The sequence below is a fragment of the Anomaloglossus baeobatrachus genome, chromosome 2 (genome assembly GCF_048569485.1).
Source record: "Anomaloglossus baeobatrachus isolate aAnoBae1 chromosome 2, aAnoBae1.hap1, whole genome shotgun sequence".
In the NCBI taxonomy this organism is placed as follows: Eukaryota; Metazoa; Chordata; class Amphibia; order Anura; family Aromobatidae; genus Anomaloglossus; species Anomaloglossus baeobatrachus.
The window spans coordinates 771,533,825-771,556,673 of NC_134354.1; the positions used below are offsets into that span (position 1 = coordinate 771,533,825).

The 22,849-nt window shown below is 51.0% G+C and overlaps 1 protein-coding gene across 2 annotated transcripts in view; it reads left to right on the forward strand.

Moving 5' to 3' along the window:
- CCDC83 (coiled-coil domain containing 83) overlaps positions 1 to 22,849 on the forward strand; it is a 111,906-nt gene that overhangs the window by 86,047 nt on the left and 3,010 nt on the right. For both annotated transcript variants that reach the window (XM_075334702.1, XM_075334704.1), the window contains 2 exons: positions 19,090 to 19,181; positions 21,910 to 22,028. In XM_075334702.1, the coding sequence (XP_075190817.1) occupies positions 19,090 to 19,181; positions 21,910 to 22,028 (211 nt within the window). The remainder of the gene's footprint in view (positions 1 to 19,089; positions 19,182 to 21,909; positions 22,029 to 22,849) is intronic.

A 22,849-nucleotide genomic window follows, 5' to 3' on the forward strand; every position in this document is an offset into this window, starting at 1 on the left:
ATGAATTGGGTCCCCCGGTCAGTGAGCATTTCCTGGGGAAAACCCACTCGGGAGAAAATCTCCAGCAATGCGGTGGCCACCTTGTCAGCCCGAATGGACGACAAGGCCACTGCTTCTGGGTACCGGGTGGCATAGTCCACTACCGTTAGTATGAAGCGTTTCCCGGAGCTGCTGGGGATGGCCAGCGGGCCGACCAGATCCACAGCCACCCTCCTGAAAGGCTCATCGATGATTGGCAGAGATACCAGTGGGGCTTTGGGGTGTGGCCCCGCCTTCCCCACTCTCTGACAGGTTTCACACGAACAGCAGTAGGCAACCACATCGGCCCCCATTTTTGGCCAGTAGAAATGCTGGTTTAACCTGGCCTTGGTCTTAGCGATCCCTAGGTGTCCGGCCATCGGAATCTCATGTGCGATCCGCAACAACTCCGTCCGGAACGGATAGGGTACCACTAACTGTCGGTCCCTGGGCCACGCCTCCGGTGAACCCTGCTGGACCGTGACCCGGTACAGCCGTCCTTGGTCCCAGACCACTCGCTCCGGGTCCGAGTCCGAGGGGGGCTGTGCCGCCTGCTCCTTTAGAGCTTTCAGGCTGTCGTCAGCTTCTAACGCTGCCTGAAACCCCTGACTAGATGTGGCCAGAATCGACGAGACTGTCACATCTTCGGTCAGTACCCCGGGACCTGTGTCCTGGCCTCCACCTGACTCGGCTGCCACTTGGTCAGAAGGGGAAGAGCTATCGGACCTCCGGGAGGCCCCTTGGCTTCCAGCACTCCCACTGCGGGTGACAGCGGCCACAGCTGCGGCGACCGTGGGTCGTGCCTGCTCCTCCTCCGTTCCTGACCAAGTCGCCGGTTCAGGCAGACCTACCTGGCTTCCTGACACCCCGGTTGTGGGGGAACCCTGCACCGAGATCTTACCTGGGAGCACTTCCGCTCCGGGACCGGCCCCAATCTCACCTGCCTGTTCCCCCCCTGCAGCAACAGAACCCCGCTGTGAAATCTCTGGGGACCCCACATTTGCTGTGGTAGCCCCCACCCCACACACTGGTCCTCCCCCTGCAGCACCCTGCTCTCTGCTTATCCCTGCAGAGGGCAACAGATCCCAGCTCACTGGCTGATCACTTGTAGAGGCATTGTCACACCTTTCTCTGACCCCCTCCCCTGTCACAGCTGCAGCTGAGTGTGTGTCTATGGTGTCTATGCAAGCAGAAAAATCAGAGTTCACTCCCCCCTCTCTCACATCATTCATAGATAACACATTAACATTGTCCGGAGGCACGTCAGTACTGGCTGAAGGTTCAGCCCTTGGGGGGGGCCCAAACTGGGAGGTTATCTGCCCCAAATCTGTCCCAAGTAGCACGTTTGCGGGGATCCGATCAGTTACCCCCACCTCTCTCACCCCTCGCCCTGCGCCCCAGTCCACATAAATGCCAGCAACAGGCAGTGCCGGGTCAATGCCTCCAATCCCGGAGACAGCGAGGGTTTTTCCAGGCATCAAGTCTTGGGGGGACACCATCTCAGGCCGCACCAGAGTCACCTCCGAGGCGCTGTCTCGCAGTCCTATGGTCACAGACCGGCCGACGGTGACAGGTTGGAAGCTGTCCAGGGACCTACCACCACCCCCACCCACACAATACACCTTGGGCGGCCCTTGGGACGGGGACGGAGCCGGGGCCTTGGGACGCTGAGGGCACATGGCCTTGAAGTGTCCAGGTAGGTTGCACTGGTGGCACCGTCTTGGCTCTGCCACGGGCCTGGAGAGGGGAGTTGAGGGGGACACCCCCTGCAGTCTAGGGGCAGGTGGGGCAGTCGCAGAATTCATCTTACCCCCTCTCCAGGTGCTGCTGGTGGCTGCTCTCCTGGCCTCAGGAGCCCGATTGTTGGTGTAGTCATCGGCCAGGGCAGCTGTAGCCATGGACCCCTTTGGCTTCTGGTCTCGGATGAACTGGCGGAGATCCTCAGGGCAGTTCCACAAGAGTTGCTCTGTGATGACCAAGTCTAGGATCTCTGGTCCGGTGGTAAGCTGCAGGCCTTGGGTCCAGTGGTCGGCAGCTCGGGCAAGTGCCCGCCGGTGGTCAGCCCAGGAGTCCTTTGGTCCCTTCTGCAGGGTCCGGAACTTCTTGCGGTAGGACTCCGGAGTGAGGTTGTACTGTTGGATCAGGGCCCGCTTGATGGTGTCGTAGCCCTGATCTGCCTCAGTAGGCAAGTCCCCAAGGATTTCCAGGGCCTTACCCCTTAAACGGGGGGTCAGGTATTTGGCCCACTGCTCCTTGTCCAGATGGTGCTGCAAGCAAGTCCGTTCAAAAGCAGTCAGGAAAGAGTCCAAGTCTCCATCCTTCTCCAGCACTGGGAAGTCCTCAACACGGACCTTTGGAAGTTTGGTGTCTTGAAGGTCACGTGTGGCTGATGAGGGCCGGAGCTGAGCTAGCTGCAGCTGGTGGTCACGCTCTGCCTGTTGCTGTCGCTCTTCACGTGCTGCTTGCCGCTCCGCAGCCTCACGCTTTGCTTGCCACTCCGCAGCCTCAGCGTCACGCGCTGCCTGTCGCTCACGCTCGGCCATGAGTATCTCGTAGGTATCCCGGTCTCCAGCCATAAGCCTGGCCAAGGCAGCTTGAAGGAGGGCCTCTGCACCTCTCAGGCCGGAGGGATTGGCAAGTGGTGATCTGCGGCACGCTGCAGAGCCAGGTGATTCACTGTCCATTTCAGAGCGGAGGACTGGCATCTGGCTCGTTGAGGACCCTTGGGCGAGCTCCTCCTCATCTTGTCCAGCAGTGCCAGGTTGTGCAATGTCCTCTGCAGAGCTGTTCTCTGGCGTCGGGCTCTTGGAGGGCTCGTGGACAACCTCCTCATCGTCTCTGGCCTGAGCATCGGCCATTCCTTTGGCTTTGCTCCTGGTGCTCTCAGCCATTGTTGCAGACTTTGGTCACTGACACAGAACTGACACCTGATGCCTCCACACACCTTACAGTATCTGCACTCTGACACTCTAGTGTTGGTCTGGTCTGAAGACCCCAGCAGCCACAGCTGCTGCAGGCAGTCTTTAGTGTCTGGGAGTATGGGTCTCACACTCACACACACTATTATCTCGATCCCACCGCTATGCCACCAATATGTCACGAACCACCGGGGGGGTCACTCAGAAATCCCCCGCGCTGGCTACCAGTACGTCACAATCGGGGGGTAACAAGTGGGGGTCACCCCTCCTTTATACCTCCCGACCGACAGACAGAGCACGTGATGCGCTCTCTAGCGCCCCTCTTATAGTCAGGCCAATTATGGAATTGCCCGACAATAAGCAAGGAGGCCGCTATACTACTTATGCCGATTATTGAAGGGTCCCCGGTGAGAGTAGGGTATATATTCCCCCGACCTCCGCGGGCGGAATATATAAAATCTCCCCGAATCTCACTGGCCTCCCCACAATAATCCTTGGCACAAACTCGCTGCCACCAACCGCTTCACGGTAACTATTAGCCGAACACACAGACGTGGGATTCAAGATCGAGATAACAGAACAGCCCAAGATTAATTATATAATTTAATCAGCCTAAAGCACACTAGAAACTACAATATATACAATAGGAGATCTACAGAATATACATAGGTCAGAGTACAGTTACAGATAAAGCATGGTTTACAAACAGGCATACACAGTTCCAGCAGTTACCTTGTGCGTCTGGCCACAGGGGGGCGCTGTAGACCAGGTTTCCAGGATCTTTCCCACAGATGTTTCCTACACGTGACCCCCAGCGAAAGAACACTGGAAAATGGCCGAAGTAGGGTTATCAACCTGGGCAAATCCAGGTCCCCTCCTACCTTAGTGACCTCAGAGGGAGCACTGCTCCACCCCTGGCTGGAGTTATGGACAATATCCACAACATGGAATATGGGCCATAACTTTGCCTGGGAGCGTCGTAGGCGGACGCCAACGCTCTCATTGTGACAGTTATGAATTTAGCTACAGAACGAGAGGACTCATGACTTGTCTACTAGTTCCCCATTGGCTGATATCACGCCTGGGGTACTTCCCAATGTCCTACTCCCATAAAAAAGGTGTGCCAGCATCGTCCGCATGCAGAGACACCATTTTTATGGTTGCCATATTTATCGGAAATATGGCTTGCGAGGTATGAACCATATTTTCCTGGAGTCGTTCTGTCTGGATACTTCCAAGCTTGCTAATTAGATAGCAGCCCCTACCACAGGGTCACGGCAGGGAGTCATCCTGTGTCCATTGTTCCCACATCATCTAATCTCCATATCACAGGAGATGGCCATGGAGGTGTAAGTGGAACACAGACCAGTTCCTTTGACACCTATCTGCTAAACAAACCGTTTATCCCTGTGGTAAATTTTCTGATTGAAGGAGTTGTGTGAAGGAAAGGGGGGGTGACACCAGGAGAGGGCTTCCTGACATAACTTGAATATCATGATTTATCGTCATATCTCCGGATTTACCTCACAGTGGGGGAAGGTTTTCTCGGCTCACCCTGCTTCTCCTTATACTTGAGGATGGATGGCTCTTTCCTGTTTGGTGGAGAATGGCAGGGAAAGCTTTTCTTGGTGCACCCTGGCACCTCTGATATCCAAAGATGGACGGTTGAACAGTAGGTTTTACCAAAGTATTGAAGCCAGACGTCAGTATAGTTTTGGATTGTTTCTAGAAACACAACATAATTTTTGTTTCTTGTCCAACCTCCACAGCCCCCATATAGCAACCCTATATATCACATATAGGATAAGGTAGAACAGGTTCTGAAGAAAGAGAGGAAATCCACCTCCATGGACATGCAAACGTCTCTATTTGGATAAGTATAACACACGGGACATAAGATTAAAACTTCATGTTGGCGTATGTTAGCATATACGCGTTTCAGGTGTCGCAGCACCATTAATCATGATGCTTTTGCTATAGTTACATGTGCAGCGGAGATCAGAAACGCCAGACGATGTTCAGTGCTGCGCCATTGTTATTCCGGCATACCCATTTTTAGTTTGACAGGTTAATTGGGGTCTTGGTGAGTATTTATTTACAGGTATACTGTGATTATACTATGATTGTGGTGAGTGTCAACAAGATCTAAGGCAAGTTTGCCGCGCTTGGAGATGAGCTAAAAAACACTGCTATTTCGGCATTCACATTGATAGTTTAACACTTTCATGGGATTACCTGGATGACTGAATGGAGGAGTGTGGAGAGACGTGAAGAAAATAAGAGGTAGAAGATATTGTGTTTTCCCAATAAGACACTGTCTTACATTGATTTTTGTCCCCGAAAAATAAGCTAGGGCTTTTCTTTGGGGTAGGGCTTATTTTTCAAGGGAAACACGGGTTGGGGGTAAGTTTACCCCCCAAAAAAGGCAGACCTCAGTTCAGGAGAATCATACTTACCAGAACCTGGACATCTGCATTGCTCCCAGATCCTCAGCGGGCGCTCTCTGTCCTTGTCTTCTCCACAGCGGTCCTCCCCTGCTTCTTGCTGGCCGGCAGTCATACACTCACACAATTATATACACACACACATATACACATCCGGTGATACCGCACTGCTTCCGGCAGGCAGGGAGATCTGGGATGCTGTAAATGTGAGGATCTCTGGAGGAGAGAATCGAGGACCTGCGGTGGAACACACAAACACATATCCGGTGATACTGTACTGCTCCAGTGACCTGGGACACTGTGGAACGCAAGGACCTGTGGTGGAATGCATCGAGGACCTGCAGTGGAATGCATCAAGGACCTGCAGTGGAATGCATTCAACTTCAGGTCCTCGAATTCCAGTGTCCCAGGTCACCGGAGCAGTACGGTATCACCTGATGTGTGTGTCTTCCACCGCAGGCCCTCTTATTGCTCAGCGTTCAGTGTCTGGTGAGTATGATTGCAGTCTCTGTCTTTTCTCTTTTGGGGGGGTCTTCTCTCTTTTGAGGTGGTCTTTCCTCTTTTGGGGTGGTCTTTTGGGGACGTCTGCTTTCTATAATAAAGTATCCCTCTCTATTTTTTAACTTTTTTAGCTGCATGAACACTTCATTATTAAACCACAGCTAGGGCTTATTTTAGGGGTAGGGCTTATATTTAAGCCTTACTTCGAAAAAGCGAAAATTCCTGCTAGGGCTTATTTTCGGGAAACACGGTATAAAGAGGCTAGATCAGCAGAAAAGACCACAATCTTTTGCTTCTTTGGTTTTCCAACCTATGTTAAGCCTGCTTTACACCATACGATCCAGCATACGATATCGTATGCGATCGTAACCGCCCCCATCGTATGTGCGGCACGTTCAATTTGTTGAACGTGTCGCACATACGATTTTTTACCGTCACATGTACTTACCCGTCCATACGACCTTGCTGTGGGCGGCGAACGTCCACTTCCTGGAATGGGAGGGACGTTTGGCGTCACAGCGACGTCACGCGGCAGCCGGCCAATAGAAGCAGAGGGGCGGAGATGAGCGGGACGTAAACATCCCGCCCACCTCCTTCCTTCCGCAATGCTGGCCGGGAGCCGCAGGAGGCAGGTAACATCTGTTCATCGTTCCCGGAGTGTCACACACTGCGATGTGAGCTACCCCGGGTACGATGAACAACCTAACGTTCAATATTTAGGAATTGAACGATGTGCATGCGATGAACGTTTCACCGTTCAATCGCACGTAGCTGTCACACGTTACAATATCAACAGAAGAAAAAGAAAAAAAAAAAAAACAGGTATTTTGCCGCGCTTGAAGACCATAGACTATGATGTCAGGCAAATGATTCTTTTTATTTCATCCTACGCGTTTCGGAGACCACAACTGTCTCCTTCTTCAGGGAAAGGAACTTGAGTTCCTTTCCCTGAAGAAGGAGACAGTTGTGGTCTCCGAAACGCGTAGGATGAAATAAAAAGAATCATTTGCCTGACATCATAGTCTATGGTCTTCAAGCGCGGCAAAATACCTGGTTTTTTTTTTTCTTTTTCTTCTGTTGATATTCTACTTGTGCAACAGGGCTGCTGCTGGACCTTTTTGGCGCTCACGTTATGCTGTTAAAGGAGTTATGACTGGCACAACCCGATCAGGTGAGTGCATCACTTTTACATGATCTTTCCCACCCAATATATCGGGTAAGACCCTATTGCGCCTTCTCTCTCCTATTTAGATTTACACGTTACAATATAACGTACGATGCCGGATGTGCGTCACTTACGACGTGACCCCGCCGACACATCGAAGGATATAGTGTAGCGTGTAAAGCGGCCTTTATTCAATTAAATTGTTCAATAATCTGTTTGTTGTTCGATGACATTTCAAGGGTTTTTTCAGGTGCACTTAATTTGCATAATCTAGATTAGATGTATGCCCTTATGTTGATTTAAATCTATTGCGATAGCAAACTAAGGTATATTCATAATTAGTTCTTTTAGAAATATATATATATATATATATATATATATATATATATATATATATATATATACAGTTAGGTCCAGAAATATTTGGACAGTGACACAATTTTGGCGAGTTGGGCTCTGCATGCCACCACATTGGATTTGAAATGAAATCTCTACAACAGAATTCAAGTGCAGATTGTAACGTTTAATTTGAAGGTTTGAACAAAAATATCTGATAGAAATTGTAGGAATTGTCACATTTCTTTACAAACACTCGACATTTTAGGAGGTCAAAAGTAATTGGACAAAAACCAAACCCAAACAAAATATTTTTATTTTCAATATTTTGTTGCGAATCCTTTGGAGGCAATCACTGCCTTAAGTCTGGAACCCATGGACATCACCAAACGCTGGGTTTCCTCCTTCTTAATGCTTTGCCAGGCCTTTACAGCCGCAGCCTTCAGGTCTTGCTTGTTTGTGGGTCTTTCCGTCTTAAGTCTGGATTTGAGCAAGTGAAATGCATGCTCAATTGGGTTAAGATCTGGTGATTGACTTGGCCATTGCAGAATGTTCCACTTTTTTGCACTCATGAACTCCTGGGTAGCTTTGGCTGTATGCTTGGGGTCATTGTCCATCTGTACTATGAAGCGCCGTCCGATCAACTTTGCGGCATTTGGCTGAATCTGGGCTGAAAGTATATCCCGGTACACTTCAGAATTCATCCGGCTACTCTTGTCTGCTGTTATGTCATCAATAAACACAAGTGACCCAGTGCCATTGAAAGCCATGCATGCCCATGCCATCACGTTGCCTCCACCATGTTTTACAGAGGATGTGGTGTGCCTTGGATCATGTGCCGTTCCCTTTCTTGTCCAAACTTTTTTCTTCCCATCATTCTGGTACAGGTTGATCTTGGTCTCATCTGTCCATAGAATACTTTTCCAGAACTGAGCTGGCTTCATGAGGTGTTTTTCAGCAAATTTAACTCTGGCCTGTCTATTTTTGGAATTGATGAATGGTTTGCATCTAGATGTGAACCCTTTGTATTTACTTTCATGGAGTCTTCTCTTTACTGTTGACTTAGAGACAGATACACCTACTTCACTGAGAGTGTTCTGGACTTCAGTTGATGTTGTGAACGGGTTCTTCTTCACCAAAGAAAGTATGCGGCGATCATCCACCACTGTTGTCATCCGTGGACGCCCAGGCCTTTTTGAGTTCCCAAGCTCACCAGTCAATTCCTTTTTTCTCAGAATGTACCCGACTGTTGATTTTGCTACTCCAAGCATGTCTGCTATCTCTCTGATGGATTTTTTCTTTTTTTTCAGCCTCAGGATGTTCTGCTTCACCTCAATTGAGAGTTCCTTAGACCGCATGTTGTCTGGTCACAGCAACAGCTTCCAAATGCAAAACCACACACCTGTAATCAACCCCAGACCTTTTAACTACTTCATTGATTACAGGTTAACGAGGGAGACGCCTTCAGAGTTAATTGCAGCCCTTAGAGTCCCTTGTCCAATTACTTTTGGTCCCTTGAAAAAGAGGAGGCTATGCATTACAGAGCTATGATTCCTAAACCCTTTCTCCGATTTGGATGTGAAAACTCTCATATTGCAGCTGGGAGTGTGCACTTTCAGCCCATATTATATATATAAATTGTATTTCTGAACATGTTTTTGTAAACAGCTAAAATAACAAAACTTGTGTCACTGTCCAAATATTTCTGGCCCTGACTGTATATATATATATATACACTAGAAGGTGGCCCGATTCTACTCATCGGGTATTCTAGAATTTATTGTGTAGTTAATGTATGACTTTTGTTATATATATATATATATATAGATGTTGTTGTCTGTAGTTGTCAAGTGTTTGTGTAGGGCGCTGTACATGTTCTGGGTGTTGTCTGGGTGGGGGGGGGGGGGTGAGAGCGGTGTTGTTTTGTTTGTGTTGCGTTGTGTGTGTTGCGTTGTTTGTGGAGCGCTGTGTGTCTGTAGCGTTGTGTGTGTGTGGTGCTGTGTGTTGTGCGGTTTGTGTGTGTGTGTATGTGGGGTGCGTATGTGTGTTTTGGGGGAGGTATGTTTTGTGCAATGTGTGTGTTGCGCGGTATGTGCGTATATTTGTGTGTGCCGCGGTGTTTGTGTGTTGGGTGTTGTGTGTGTGCGGCGTTGTCTGTGTGTGGGTGTCTGTGTAGGGCGGTGTTTGTGGTTCTCAGTGTGTATGTGGTGTGTTGTGCGGTGCGCGTGTGGCGGTGTGTGTGTGTTTTTGGGGGGAGGTGTGCACCCCCCATCGTGGTGCACCCCCCATGCTGCACCCCCCATCGTGCTCCATCCCCCATGCTGCGAACCCCCCATCGTGCTCCATCCCCCATGCTGCGAACCCCCCATCGTGCTCCATCCCCCATGCTGCGCACCCCCCATCGTGCTCCATCCCCCACGGTGCGCACCGCCCATCGTGCTCCATCCCCCATGCTGCGCACCCTCCATCGTGCTCCATCCCCCATGCTTCGCACCCCCCATCGTGCTCCATCCCCCATGCTGCGCACCGCCCATCATGTTTCATCCCCCCATTCTGGGCACCCCCATCGTGCTCCATCCCCCACGCTGCACCCCCCATCGTGCTCCATCCCCCATGCTGCACTCCCATCGTGCTCCATCCCCCATGCTGCACTCCCCATCGTACTCCATCCCCCATGCTGCGCACCCCCCATCATGCTCCATCCCCCATGCTTCGCACCCCCCATGGTGCTCCATCCCCCATGCTGCGCACCCCCCCATCATGTTTCATCCCCCCATTCTGGGCACCCCCATCGTGCTCCATTCCCCACGCTGCACCCCCCATCGTGCTCCATCCCCCACGCTGCACCCCCCATCGTGCTCCATCCCCCATGCTGCACTCCCCATCGTGCTCCATCCCCCATGCTGCAGCCCCCATCGTGCTCCATCCCCCATGCTGCACTCCCCATCGTGCTCCATCCCCCATGCTGCGCACTCCCCATCGTGCTCCATCCCCCATGCTGCGAACCCCCCATCGTGCTCCATCCCCCATGCTGCGCACCCCCCATCGTGCTCCATCCCCCACGGTGCGCACCGCCCATCGTGCTCCATCCCCCATGCTTCGCACCCTCCATCGTGCTCCATCCCCCATGCTTCGCACCCCCCATCGTGCTCCATCCCCCATGCTGCGCACCGCCCATCATGTTTCATCCCCCCATTCTGGGCACCCCCATCGTGCTCCATCCCCCACGCTGCACCCCCCATCGTGCTCCATCCCCCATGCTGCACTCCCATCGTGCTCCATCCCCCATGCTGCACTCCCCATCGTACTCCATCCCCCATGCTGCGCACCCCCCATCATGCTCCATCCCCCATGCTTCGCACCCCCCATGGTGCTCCATCCCCCATGCTGCGCACCCCCCCCATCATGTTTCATCCCCCCATTCTGGGCACCCCCATCGTGCTCCATTCCCCACGCTGCACCCCCCATCGTGCTCCATCCCCCACGCTGCACCCCCCATCGTGCTCCATCCCCCATGCTGCACTCCCCATCGTGCTCCATCCCCCATGCTGCAGCCCCCATCGTGCTCCATCCCCCATGCTGCACTCCCCATCGTGCTCCATCCCCCATGCTGCGCACTCCCCATCGTGCTCCATCCCCCATGCTGCGCACTCCCCATCGTGCTCCATCCCCCATGCTGCGAACCCCCCATCGTGCTCCATCCCCCATGCTGCGCACCCCCCATCGTTCTCCATCCCCCACGGTGCGCACCGCCCATCGTGCTCCATCCCCCATGCTGCGCACCCTCCATCGTGCTCCATCCCCCATGCTTCGCACCCCCCATCGTGCTCCATCCCCCATGCTGCGCACCCCCCATCATGTTTCATCCCCCCATTCTGGGCACCCCCATCGTGCTCCATCCCCCACGCTGCACCCCCAATCGTGCTCCATCCCCCATGCTGCACTCCCCATCGTGCTCCATCCCCCATGCTGCGCACCCCCATCGTGCTCCATCCCCCATGCTGCGCACCCCCATCGTGCTCCATCCCCCATGCTGCACTCCCCATCGTGCTCCATCCCCCATGCTGCGCACCCCCCCATCATGTTTCATCCCCCCATTCTGGGCACCCCCATCGTGCTCCATTCCCCACGCTGCACCCCCCATCGTGCTCCATTCCCCATGCTGCACTCCCCATCGTGCTCCATCCCCCATGCTGTACTCCCCATCGTGCTCCATCCCCCATGCTGCGCACCCCCCATCATGCTCCATCCCCCATGCTTCGCACCCCCCATCGTGCTCCATCCCCCATGCTGCGCACCCCCCCATCATGTTTCATCCCCCCATTCTGGGCACCCCCATCGTGCTCCATCCCCCACACTGCACCCCCATCGTGCTCCATCCCCCACACTGCACCCCCCATCGTGCTCCATCCCCCATGCTGCACTCCCCATCGTGCTCCATCCCCCATGCTGCACCCCCCCATCGTGCTCCATCCCCCATGCTGCACTCCCCATCGTGCTCCATCCCCCATGCTGCGCACTCCCCATCGTGCTCCATCCCCCATGCTGCGCACCCCCCATCGTGTTTCATCCCCCCATTCTGGGCACCCCCCATCGTGGTCCACCCCCCACCCAAGCTGCACCCCCCATCGTGCTCCACCCCCCATGCTGCACCCCCCATCGTGCTCCATCCCCCATGCTGCACACCCCCCTATCGTGTTTCATCCCCCCATTAAGGGCACCTCCCATCGTGGTCCACCCCCCATGCTGCACCCCCCATCGTGGTCCACCCCCCCATGCTGCACCCCCCATCGTGCTCCATCCCCCATGCTGCGAACCCCCCCATCGTGCTCCATTCCCCATGCTGCGAACCCCCCATCGTGCTCCATCCCCCATGCTGCGCACCCCCCATCGTGCTCCATCCCCCACGGTGTGCACCGCCCATCGTGCTCCATCCCCCATGCTGCGCACCCCCCATCGTGCTCCATTCCCCATGCTTCGCACCCCCCATCGTGCTCCATCCCCCATGCTGCGCACCCCCCATCGTGCTCCATCCCCCACGGTGTGCACCGCCCATCGTGCTCCATCCCCCATGCTGCGCACCCCCCATCGTGCTCCATCCCCCATGCTTCGCACCCCCCATCGTGCTCCATCCCCCATGCTGCGCACCCCCCATCATGTTTCATCCCCCCATTCTGGGCACCCCCATCGTGCTCCATCCCCCACGCTGCACCCCCCATCGTGCTCCATTCCCCATGCTGCACTCCCCATCGTGCTCCATCCCCCATGCTGCACCCCCCCATCGTGCTCCACCCCCATGCTGCACTCCCCATCGTGCTCCATCCCCCATGCTGCGCACTCCCCATCGTGCTCCATCCCCCATGCTGCGCACTCCCCATCGTGCTCCATCCCCCATGCTGCACCCCCCATCGTGCTCCATCCCCCATGCTGCGAACCCCCCCATCGTGCTCCATTCCCCATGCTGCGAACCCCCCATCGTGCTCCATCCCCCATGCTGCGCACCCCCCATCGTGCTCCATCCCCCACGGTGTGCACCGCCCATCGTGCTCCATCCCCCATGCTGCGCACCCCCCATCGTGCTCCATTCCCCATGCTTCGCACCCCCCATCGTGCTCCATCCCCCATGCTGCACCCCCCATCGTGCTCCATCCCCCATGCTGCGAACCCCCCCATCGTGCTCCATTCCCCATGCTGCGAACCCCCCATCGTGCTCCATCCCCCATGCTGCGCACCCCCCATCGTGCTCCATCCCCCACGGTGTGCACCGCCCATCGTGCTCCATCCCCCATGCTGCGCACCCCCCATCGTGCTCCATTCCCCATGCTTCGCACCCCCCATCGTGCTCCATCCCCCATGCTGCGCACCCCCCATCGTGCTCCATCCCCCACGGTGTGCACCGCCCATCGTGCTCCATCCCCCATGCTGCGCACCCCCCATCGTGCTCCATCCCCCATGCTTCGCACCCCCCATCGTGCTCCATCCCCCATGCTGCGCACCCCCCATCATGTTTCATCCCCCCATTCTGGGCACCCCCATCGTGCTCCATCCCCCACGCTGCACCCCCCATCGTGCTCCATTCCCCATGCTGCACTCCCCATCGTGCTCCATCCCCCATGCTGCACCCCCCCATCGTGCTCCACCCCCATGCTGCACTCCCCATCGTGCTCCATCCCCCATGCTGCGCACTCCCCATCGTGCTCCATCCCCCATGCTGCGCACTCCCCATCGTGCTCCATCCCCCATGCTGCACCCCCCATCGTGCTCCATCCCCCATGCTGCGCACCCCCCATCGTGTTTCATCCCCCCATTCTGGGCACCCCCCATCGTGGTCCACCACCCATGTTGCACCCCCCATCGTGGTCCACCCCCCATGCTGCACACCCCCCATCGTGTTTCATCCCCCCATTAAGGGCAACCCCCATCGTGGTCCACCCCCCATGCTGCACCCCCCATTGTGCTCCATCCCCCATGCTGCACTCCTCATCGTGCTCCATCCCCCATGCTGCACTCCCCATCGTGCTCCATCCCCTGTACTGCGAACCCCTCACAGAGGAGTATAATAGGAGGATTATTATAGGAGGAGTATAATGGGAGTAGTCGTCCTGGTGAAAGAGGAGTATAATGGGAGTAGTAGTCCTGGGGGGGAGGTGTACAGGTGCCCAACGTGTGCGGGTGGCGTGGCCTAGCGGGCATAGTGTGAGGGGGCGTGGCCTAGCGGGCATAGTGTGAGGGGCGTGGCCTAGCGGGCATCGCGTGCGGGGAGCGTGGCCTAGCGGGCATCGCGTGCGGGGGCCGTGGCCTAGCGGGCATCACGTGCGGGGGCGTGGCCTAGCGGGTATCACGTGCGGGGGGCATGGCCTAGCGGGCATCACGTGCGGGGGCGTGGCCTAGCGGGCATCGCATGTGGGGGTGTGGCCTAGTGGGCATCGCATGCGGGGGCGTGGCCTAGCGGGCATCGTGTGTGGGGGGCGGGTTTGGCCAAACGGTTAATCCGTGCGGGGGCGGGGCCAGGCCGAGCGGCCAATCCATGCGGGGGGGCGGGGCCATGCCGAGCCCAGCGGCCAATCCGCTGGTTGTCACCGTAAGGACACAATTTTGGAGCCAGACAGACAGACAGAATAAGGCAATTTAGATATATATATATATATATAGAGATAGTGTTGATATACACTCTAAAAATTATGCAATTGGCTCTCATAGGAGGACAAGGTCATGATCAGAGTTCAACACTTTTTCTTTTTACTTTGAAATGGAAATTTCCTCCAATCACACAAGTAGGAAGACACGGGGGATGACATGGCAAATGTCTAATGAAGTAACATTATTTTTCCTTGAGTTTGGCCCTAGAGGTGTCCTGGTATTAAGTATAAATATTCAACATGCCTCCCTGTTTCCATGTTACCTCCTCTTACCATGTTTTTTTTTTTGTTCGCTTAGTTGCATATAGTTTAAGTGTTTTTATATAACCGTCATAACAGCTGACAAAATGTCTGGAAACTTGTGACATATTTTTAATGATTGCCATTTTTGATATCATATACAGTATATGCTCCCTTATTCTTACTTTCAGTTCTCCTTTGTACTTCCTACATATTTTAAATTACAAGCTGTGCCTTCCATAGTGTACAGTATCTCACAAAAGTGAATACATCCCTCACATTCATACAGTGCCTTGCAAAAGTATTTGGCCTCTGAATTTTTCAACCTTTTCCCACATTTCAGGCTTCAAACATAAAAGATAAAAAATGTTAATGTTCTGGTGAAGAATCAACAACAAGTGGGACACAATTGTGAGGTTGAAGGAAATTTATTGCTTATTTTAAACTTTTATAAAAAATAAATAACTGAAAATTGGGGCGTGCAATATTATTCATCCCCTGTGAGTTAACACTTTGTAGCGCCACCTTTTGCTGTGATTATAGCTGCGGTCTCTTGGGGTATGTGTCTATCAGTTTTGCACATGGAGAGGCTGAAATTCTCGCCCATTCTTCCTTTGTAAACAGCTGGAGCTGAGTGAGGTTGGATGGAGGCGTTTGTGCACAGCAGTTTTCAGATCTTTCCACAGATCCTCGATTGGGTTCAGGTCTGGACTGTGACTTGGCCATTCTAACACCTGGATACATTTATTTGTGAACCATTCCAGTGTAGATTTTGTTTTATGTTTGGGATCATTGTCTTGTTGGAAGACAAATCTCTGTCCCAGTCTCAGGTTTTTTGCAGACTCCAACAGGTTTTCTTCAAGAATGGTCCTGTATTTGGCTCCATCCATCTTCCCACCAATTTTAACCATCGTCCCTGCTGGGCCAAACCATGAAAAATGAAAAGCAGGCCCAAACCATGATGCTGCCACCATGTTTGACAGTGGGGATGGTGTGTTCAGGGTGATGAGCTGTTGCTTTTACGCCAAACAGATCGTTTGGCATTGTGCCCAAAAAGTTTGATTTTGGTTTCATCTGACCAGAGCACCTTCTTCCACATGTTTGGTGTCTCCAGGTGGCTTGTGGCAAACTTTAAACGACACTTTTTATGGGTATCTTTGAAAAAATGGCTTTCTTCTTGCCACTCTTCCATAAAGGCCAGATTTGTGCAGTGTACGACTGATTGTTGTCCTATGGACAGACTCTCCCACCTCAGCTGTAGATCTCTGCAGCTCATCCAGAGTGATCATGGGCCTCTTGGGTGCATCTCTGATCAGTCTTCTCCTTGTTTGAGATGAAAGTTTCAATGGACGGCCGGGTCTTGGTAGATTTGCAGTGGTATGATACGCCTTCCATTTCAATATGATCACTTGCACAGTGCTTCTTGGGATGTTTAAAGTTGTGGAAATCATTTTGTAACCAAATCCGGCTTTAAACTTCTCCACAACAGTATCACAGACCTGCCTGTTGTGTTCCTTGGTCTTCATGATGCTCTCTGCACTTTACACAGAACACTGAGACTATCACAGAGCAGGGGCATTTATACGGAGACTTGATTACACACAGGTGGATTATATTTATCATCATCAGTCATTTAGGACAACATTGCATCATTCAGAGATCCTCAATGAACTTCTGGAGTGAGTTTGCTGCACTGAAAGTAAAGGGGATGAATAATATTGCACGCACCACTTTTCCATTATTTATTTTTTTAAAAACGTTTAAAATAAGCAATAAATATCGTTCACCTTCACAATTGTGTCCACTTGTTGTTGATTCTTCACCAGAACATTAAAAATTTTATCTTTATGTTTGAAGCCTGAAATGTGGAAAAAGGTTGAAAAATTCAAGGGGGACGAATACTTTCGCAAGGCACTGTATATTTTCATGGGACAACGCTGAAGATCTGATCCTGTGACACAATGTACAGTGTCAGTGTGCAGCTTGTATAACACTGTAAATTTGTCCTCTAAATAACTCAACATACAGCCATTACTGTCTAAACCGCTGGCAACAAAAGTGAGTACACCTCTAAGTGAAAATATACAAATCGTGCCCATGGTGTGAATATTTTGTGTGGCCACCATTATTTTCCAGCACTGCCTTACCTCTCTTGGGCATGGAGGTCACTACAGCTTCGGAGGAGCCGCTGGATCCTCTTCATCCTCCATGATGACATCACTGAGCTGGTGGATTATTAATATTTATTATTATGGCACCATTTATTCCATGATACCATTATTTACAAGTGAAAAGGGTATACATAAAAACAAGTACAACAATCATTAACAATATACAACAGACTGGTATAGGAGGAGAGAGGACTCTGCCCGCAAGGGCTCACAGTCTACAGGGGATGGGTGAGGGTACAAGAGGAGAGAACCCTGCCCGCGAGGGCTCGCAGTCTACAGGGGATGGGTGAGGATACAGGAGGAGAGAGGACTCTGCCCGCAAGGGCTCACAGTCTACAGGGGATGGGTGAGGATATAGGATGAGAGAGGACCCTGCCCGCGAGGGCTCGCAGTCTACAGGGGATGGGTGAGGATATAGGATGAGAGAGGACCCTGCCCGCGAGGGCTCACAGTCTACAGGGGATGGGTGAGGATACAGGAGGAGAGAGGACTCTGCCCGCAAGGGCTCACAGTCTACAGGGGATGGGTGAGGATATAGGATGAGAGAGGACCCTGCCCGCGAGGGCTCGCAGTCTACAGGGGATGGGTGAGGATATAGGATGAGAGAGGACCCTGCCCGCGAGGGCTCGCAGTCTACAGGGGATGGGTGAGCATACAGGAGGAGACAGGACCCTGCCCACGAGGGCTCACAGTCTACAGGGGATGGGTGAGGATACAGGAGGAAAGAGGACTCTGCCCGCAAGGGCTCACAGTCTACAGGGGATGGGTGAGGATATAGGATGAGAGAGGACCCTGCCCGCGAGGGCTCGCAGTCTACAGGGGATGGGTGATAATACAAGAGGAGAGAGGTCCCTGCCCGCGAGGGGTCACAGTCTACAGGGGATGGGTGAGGATACAGGAGGAGAGAGGACCCTGCCCACGAGGGTCCACAGTCTACAGGGAATGGGTGAGGGAACAATAGGTGAGGACAGAGCTGGTTGCGCAGTGGTGTACTGGTCTGAGAGTTACTGCAGATTGTAGGCTTGTTGGAAGAGATGGGTCTTCAGGTACCTTTTGAAGCTTTCCACGGTAGGGGAGAGTCTGATATGCTGGGGTAGAGCGTTCCAGAGTATGGGGAAGGCACGGGACAAATCTTGTATGCGATTGTGGGAAGAGGAGTTGTGAGGGGAGTAGAGAAGGAGATCTTGTGAGGATCTGAGGTTGCGTGCAAGTAGGTACCGGGAGATGGTGGATGTTAGAGATCTTGCGTTTTTCCACCTTCTGTTTGGAGGCGGCCGCACAGATGCTCCATAGGGTTTAGGTCTAGAGATGCTTAGCCGGTCCAGCACCTTTACCCTCAGTTTCTTTAGCGAGGCAGTGGTCTTCTTGAAACTGAGAATGGTAGTGCTTGCTCATCACTAGATGATATATTATAAATATTCTCAGCTTGGTTTTCGAAACTCAAACTAATGATAGTAGTTCACCAAAATGCAATGGTGCTGCGACACATAAACCGTGTAGATGATAACATACGGCAACATGAAGTTTTAATCTTATGTCCCATGTGCTATACTTATCCAAATAAAGAAGTCTGCATGTCCGTGGAGCTGGGTTTTATTTATTCCTTCAAGCTGTGATGGAGCAGATCTTCTGTGCTCTGGCCAGAAGAGGATATATCACGGTGATCTGGAATGTTCCTTCACCTCTGGAACACTCTGTCTTGCCCCCATCCAATCTACATCAACTATGAGAAGCTGTCCTGTCCACATGGGCCAACGTTCCTGCAGAAGGATCTCAACACCTAGAGAAATCTATGTCAAGACTGCGGTTTTGAAGGACAAAAGAAGTCCAACATGCTAATGAATGGGTGTATCTAAGAAAGCGGCCAGTGTGTACCAGGGACAGTGACTGGTGACAAGTGGGGAATCAGAAAAATACATGGGCTCCTTAGCAGCATAGAGCATGTCAGGATGGTGCTGGTCTGGTATTAGAGGCAGTGATATTTCGGCTCACGTGATGATTTTGGTGAGGATTCTATGTAACGAGGGGAGTCATTACTGGTGGAGGAGGTTGGAGATTGATGGGTGGTTGGAGATCTTTCAGCAACACCGGCCCAGTCAGGTTCTTCTCCAAATCATGAGATGAGCAGGTGATTAGATGTATTTTCTTCCACTGCAGGAACACGTTCGTGACTCAGATGGCCGGTCTGGATCTCTCAGAGGACGGATTACCAGAAGATTTTCCTAAACTCGACCTGGACACAAGCTCAGGTTCTGAAACATCTTGAGAAGTCTTGTGTTTTTAGTAAGCCATGATCTACAGATGGGTCTGGATTCCCTTCTGGTGACCCCGTGTAGATGAAGCCTCGGGTCCCGTTCACATATACCACATACGCCATGAAAGTTCTCATCACATCCAATAAACAGAGGCTGTAGGAAGTCATGCAGGCTGCCCAAGAGGATAGAATGGTGACGTCCACTATCACAGTCCATGCTTTCCTTGTCCACAGGGCGGACGGAGCATAGTGTTTTGGCACCATCTGATTAATGGGGCCCTATGGACCCACCTAGCTTGTACTTTTGTGGATTCTTGCCATTTATGCTATGAACAAAACCCTCAACCCATGGCTTTCTTCTTTTTTTTACATGTATTAATCCAACACTGGAATCTCATATAGAGTTTATTTGGGTTAAACGTTATATATACTAGAAAAAATATATTTATTTGCAAGATCTCTGTTTGCTGTCAGAGAAACTGAAAACCATTATAGGCACCGGTACGATAATCAAAATACAGTCATTGCATAGAAGGAGGAAGAAGTGAGCTGTGACACCACCTATTGTAAAGGGTGGATCCTGTGTTATCTACTGTATACAGTGCCTTGCGAAAGTATTCGGCCCCCTTCAATTTTTCAACCTTTTCCCAAATTTCAGGCTTCAAACATAAAGATAAAAATTTTAATGTTATGGTGAAGAATCAACAACAAGTGGGACACAATTGTGAAGTTGAACAAAATTTATTGCTTATTTTAACATTTTTTAAAAAAAATAAATAACTGAAAATTGGGGCGTGCAATATTATTCATCCCCTGTAAGTTAACACTTTGTAGCGCCCCCTTTTGCTGCGATTACAGCTGCAGTCGCTTGGGGTATGTGTCTATCAGTTTTGCACATGGAGAGGCTGAAATTCTCGCCCATTCTTCAGTTGTAAACAGCTGGAGCTGAGTGAGGTTGGATGGAGAGTGTTTGTGAACAGCAGTTTTCAGCTCTTTCCACAGATTCTCGATTGGGTTCAGGTCTGGACTGTGACTTGGCCATTCTAACACCTGGATACGGTTATTTGTGAACCATTCCATTGTAGATTTTGCTTTATGTTTGGGATCATTGTCTTGTTGGAAGACAAATCTCCGTCCCAGTCTCAGGTCTTTTGCAGACTTCAACAGGTTTTCTTCAAGAATGGTCCTATTTTTGGCTCCATCCATCTTCCCATCAATTTTAACCATCTTCCCTGTCCCTGCTGAAGAAAAGCAGGCCCAAACCATGATGCTGCTACCACCATGTTTGACAGTGAGGATGGTGTGTTCAGGGTGATGAGCTGTTGCTTTTACACCAAACATATAGTTTGGCATTGTGCCCAAATAGTTTGATTTTGGCTTCATCTGACCAGAGCACCTTCTTCCACATGGTTGGGTCTCTCTCCGGTGGCTTGTGGCAAACCTGAAATGAAATTTTTTTGGATATCTTTGAGAAATGGCTTTCTTCTTGCCACTCTTCCATAAAGGCCAGATTTGTGCAGTGTACGGCTGATTGTTGTGCTATGGACAGACTCTCCCACCTCAGCTGTAGATCTCTGCAGCTCATCCAGAGGGATCATGGGCCTCTTGGCTGCATCTCTGATCAGTCTTCTCCTTGTTTGAGATGACAGTTTGGATGGACGGCCGGGTCTTGGTAGATTTGCAGTGGTATGATACTCCTTCCATTTCAATATGATCGCTTCTTGGGATGTTTAAAGTTGTGGAAATCTTTTTGTAACCAAATCCGGCTTTAAACTTTTCCACAACAGTATCACGGACCTACCTGTTGTGTTCCTTGGCCTTCATGATGCTCTCTGCGCTTTACACAGAACCCTGAGACTATCACAGAGCTGGGGCATTTATACGGAGACTTGATTACACACAGGGGATTATATTTATCATAATCAGTCATTTAGGACAACATTGCATCATTCAGAGATCCTCAATGAACTTCTAGAGTGAGTTTGCTGCACTGAAAGTAAAGGGGATGATAAATATTGCACGCCACAATTTTCAGTTATTTTTTTTTTTAAAAAAAGTTTAAAATAAGCAATACATTTTGTTCACTTTCACAATTGTGTCCCACTTGTTGATTCTTCACTATAACATTAACATTTTTATCTTTATATTTGAAGCCTCAAATGTGGGAAAATGTTGAAAAATTCAAGGGAGCCGAATACTTTCGCAAGGCACTGTATAGAGCTGTTATCAGTCATTGTACAGGAAGAGGTGAGCTGTGACATCACCTATTTTGAATGTTGGATCCTGTGTAATCTACTGTATATAGAGGTGTTATCAGTCATTGTACAGGGGGAAGAGGTGAGCTGTGACATCACCTATTGTGAATGGTGGGTCCTGAGTTATCTACGGTATATAGAGGTATTATCAGTCCTTGTACAGGAGGGGGAGGAGGTAAAGCTCAGTGATCAAAGTGAAAACTGCTAGACTTCAGGATTACTTTAAAAAAAAATATCCAGAAAGAACACCCTTAAAGTGTTTTGTTGTTTGTAAATATAAAATGTACAACTTTAACTGCACAATAGATGTGATTAGCTCCCTAGCTGCAGTGCGGGCATTCATCTTAGGCCAGAGCCAGTAGGCTTTGTCATGTTGGATGCCCGTGATATGACTGAAGCTTTCATAGGAGGACAGGTTCACCTTTATAAGAGCAATAAATGAAAAGTAGATCATGTCTTTACCTCTAGGTCATAGGAGCGAGGCTCTCGTGGCCGAGGACGTTCGTTTTATGAACAGAAAGGAGACAAATTCCACTACAAGTCTTTCGTTGAGCCATCTACTAGAGGAGGAGGAGACGAGCTTCCCGGTGAGAGGGCAATTTCAGCATTCATGTAAAAGAAATATTGTCAGTAAATGAACTAATAATATTTTCCATAAAAAAAAAAGGTTAAGAATATTTTTTCTTAATTCTGCACATCAGTACTGATATTAAATCAGAAAACATGAAGGTTTCAAATGGTCCTGTAAGCCAAATACTAGCCTCACACTGGCTGTGCTGTAAAAACATTATCTTCTACTGGAAGCAGCTAAAGTAGAAAACTCATGTGCACATTTTTTTTTTCTCCTGGAGGATTGTCACTGTCTCCATACACATTGGATCCGTGTAATAAGAGCCAGCACCTGACAAAAAGCTGCAAGATCTCAATTCACTGACTATAAGCAGCGTACTGAAAACTGCAAGGAATTGCTACAGCATGTGTATAAATGTGCAGAACGGACCACAAGAAATACCTAGGAGAGGTAGCCATCGTGCAAATCAATGACCTCGATCCATCGTCACTAGTAACTAGTGATGAGCGGGCACTACCATGCTCAGGTGCTCTGTACTGGTAACTAGTGATGAGCGGGCACTACCATGCTCAGGTGCTCTGTACTGGTAACTAGTGATGAGCGGGCACTACCATGCTCAGGTGCTCTGTACTGGTAACTAGTGATGAGCGGGCACTACCATGCTCGGGTGCTCTGTACTCATAACTTGTGATGAGCGGACACTACCATGCTCAGGTGCTCTGTACTCGTAACTAGTGATGAGCGGGCACTACCATGCTCAGGTGCTCTGTACTCGTAACTTGTGATGAGCGGACACTACCATGCTCAGGTGCTCTGTACTCGTAACTAGTGATGAGC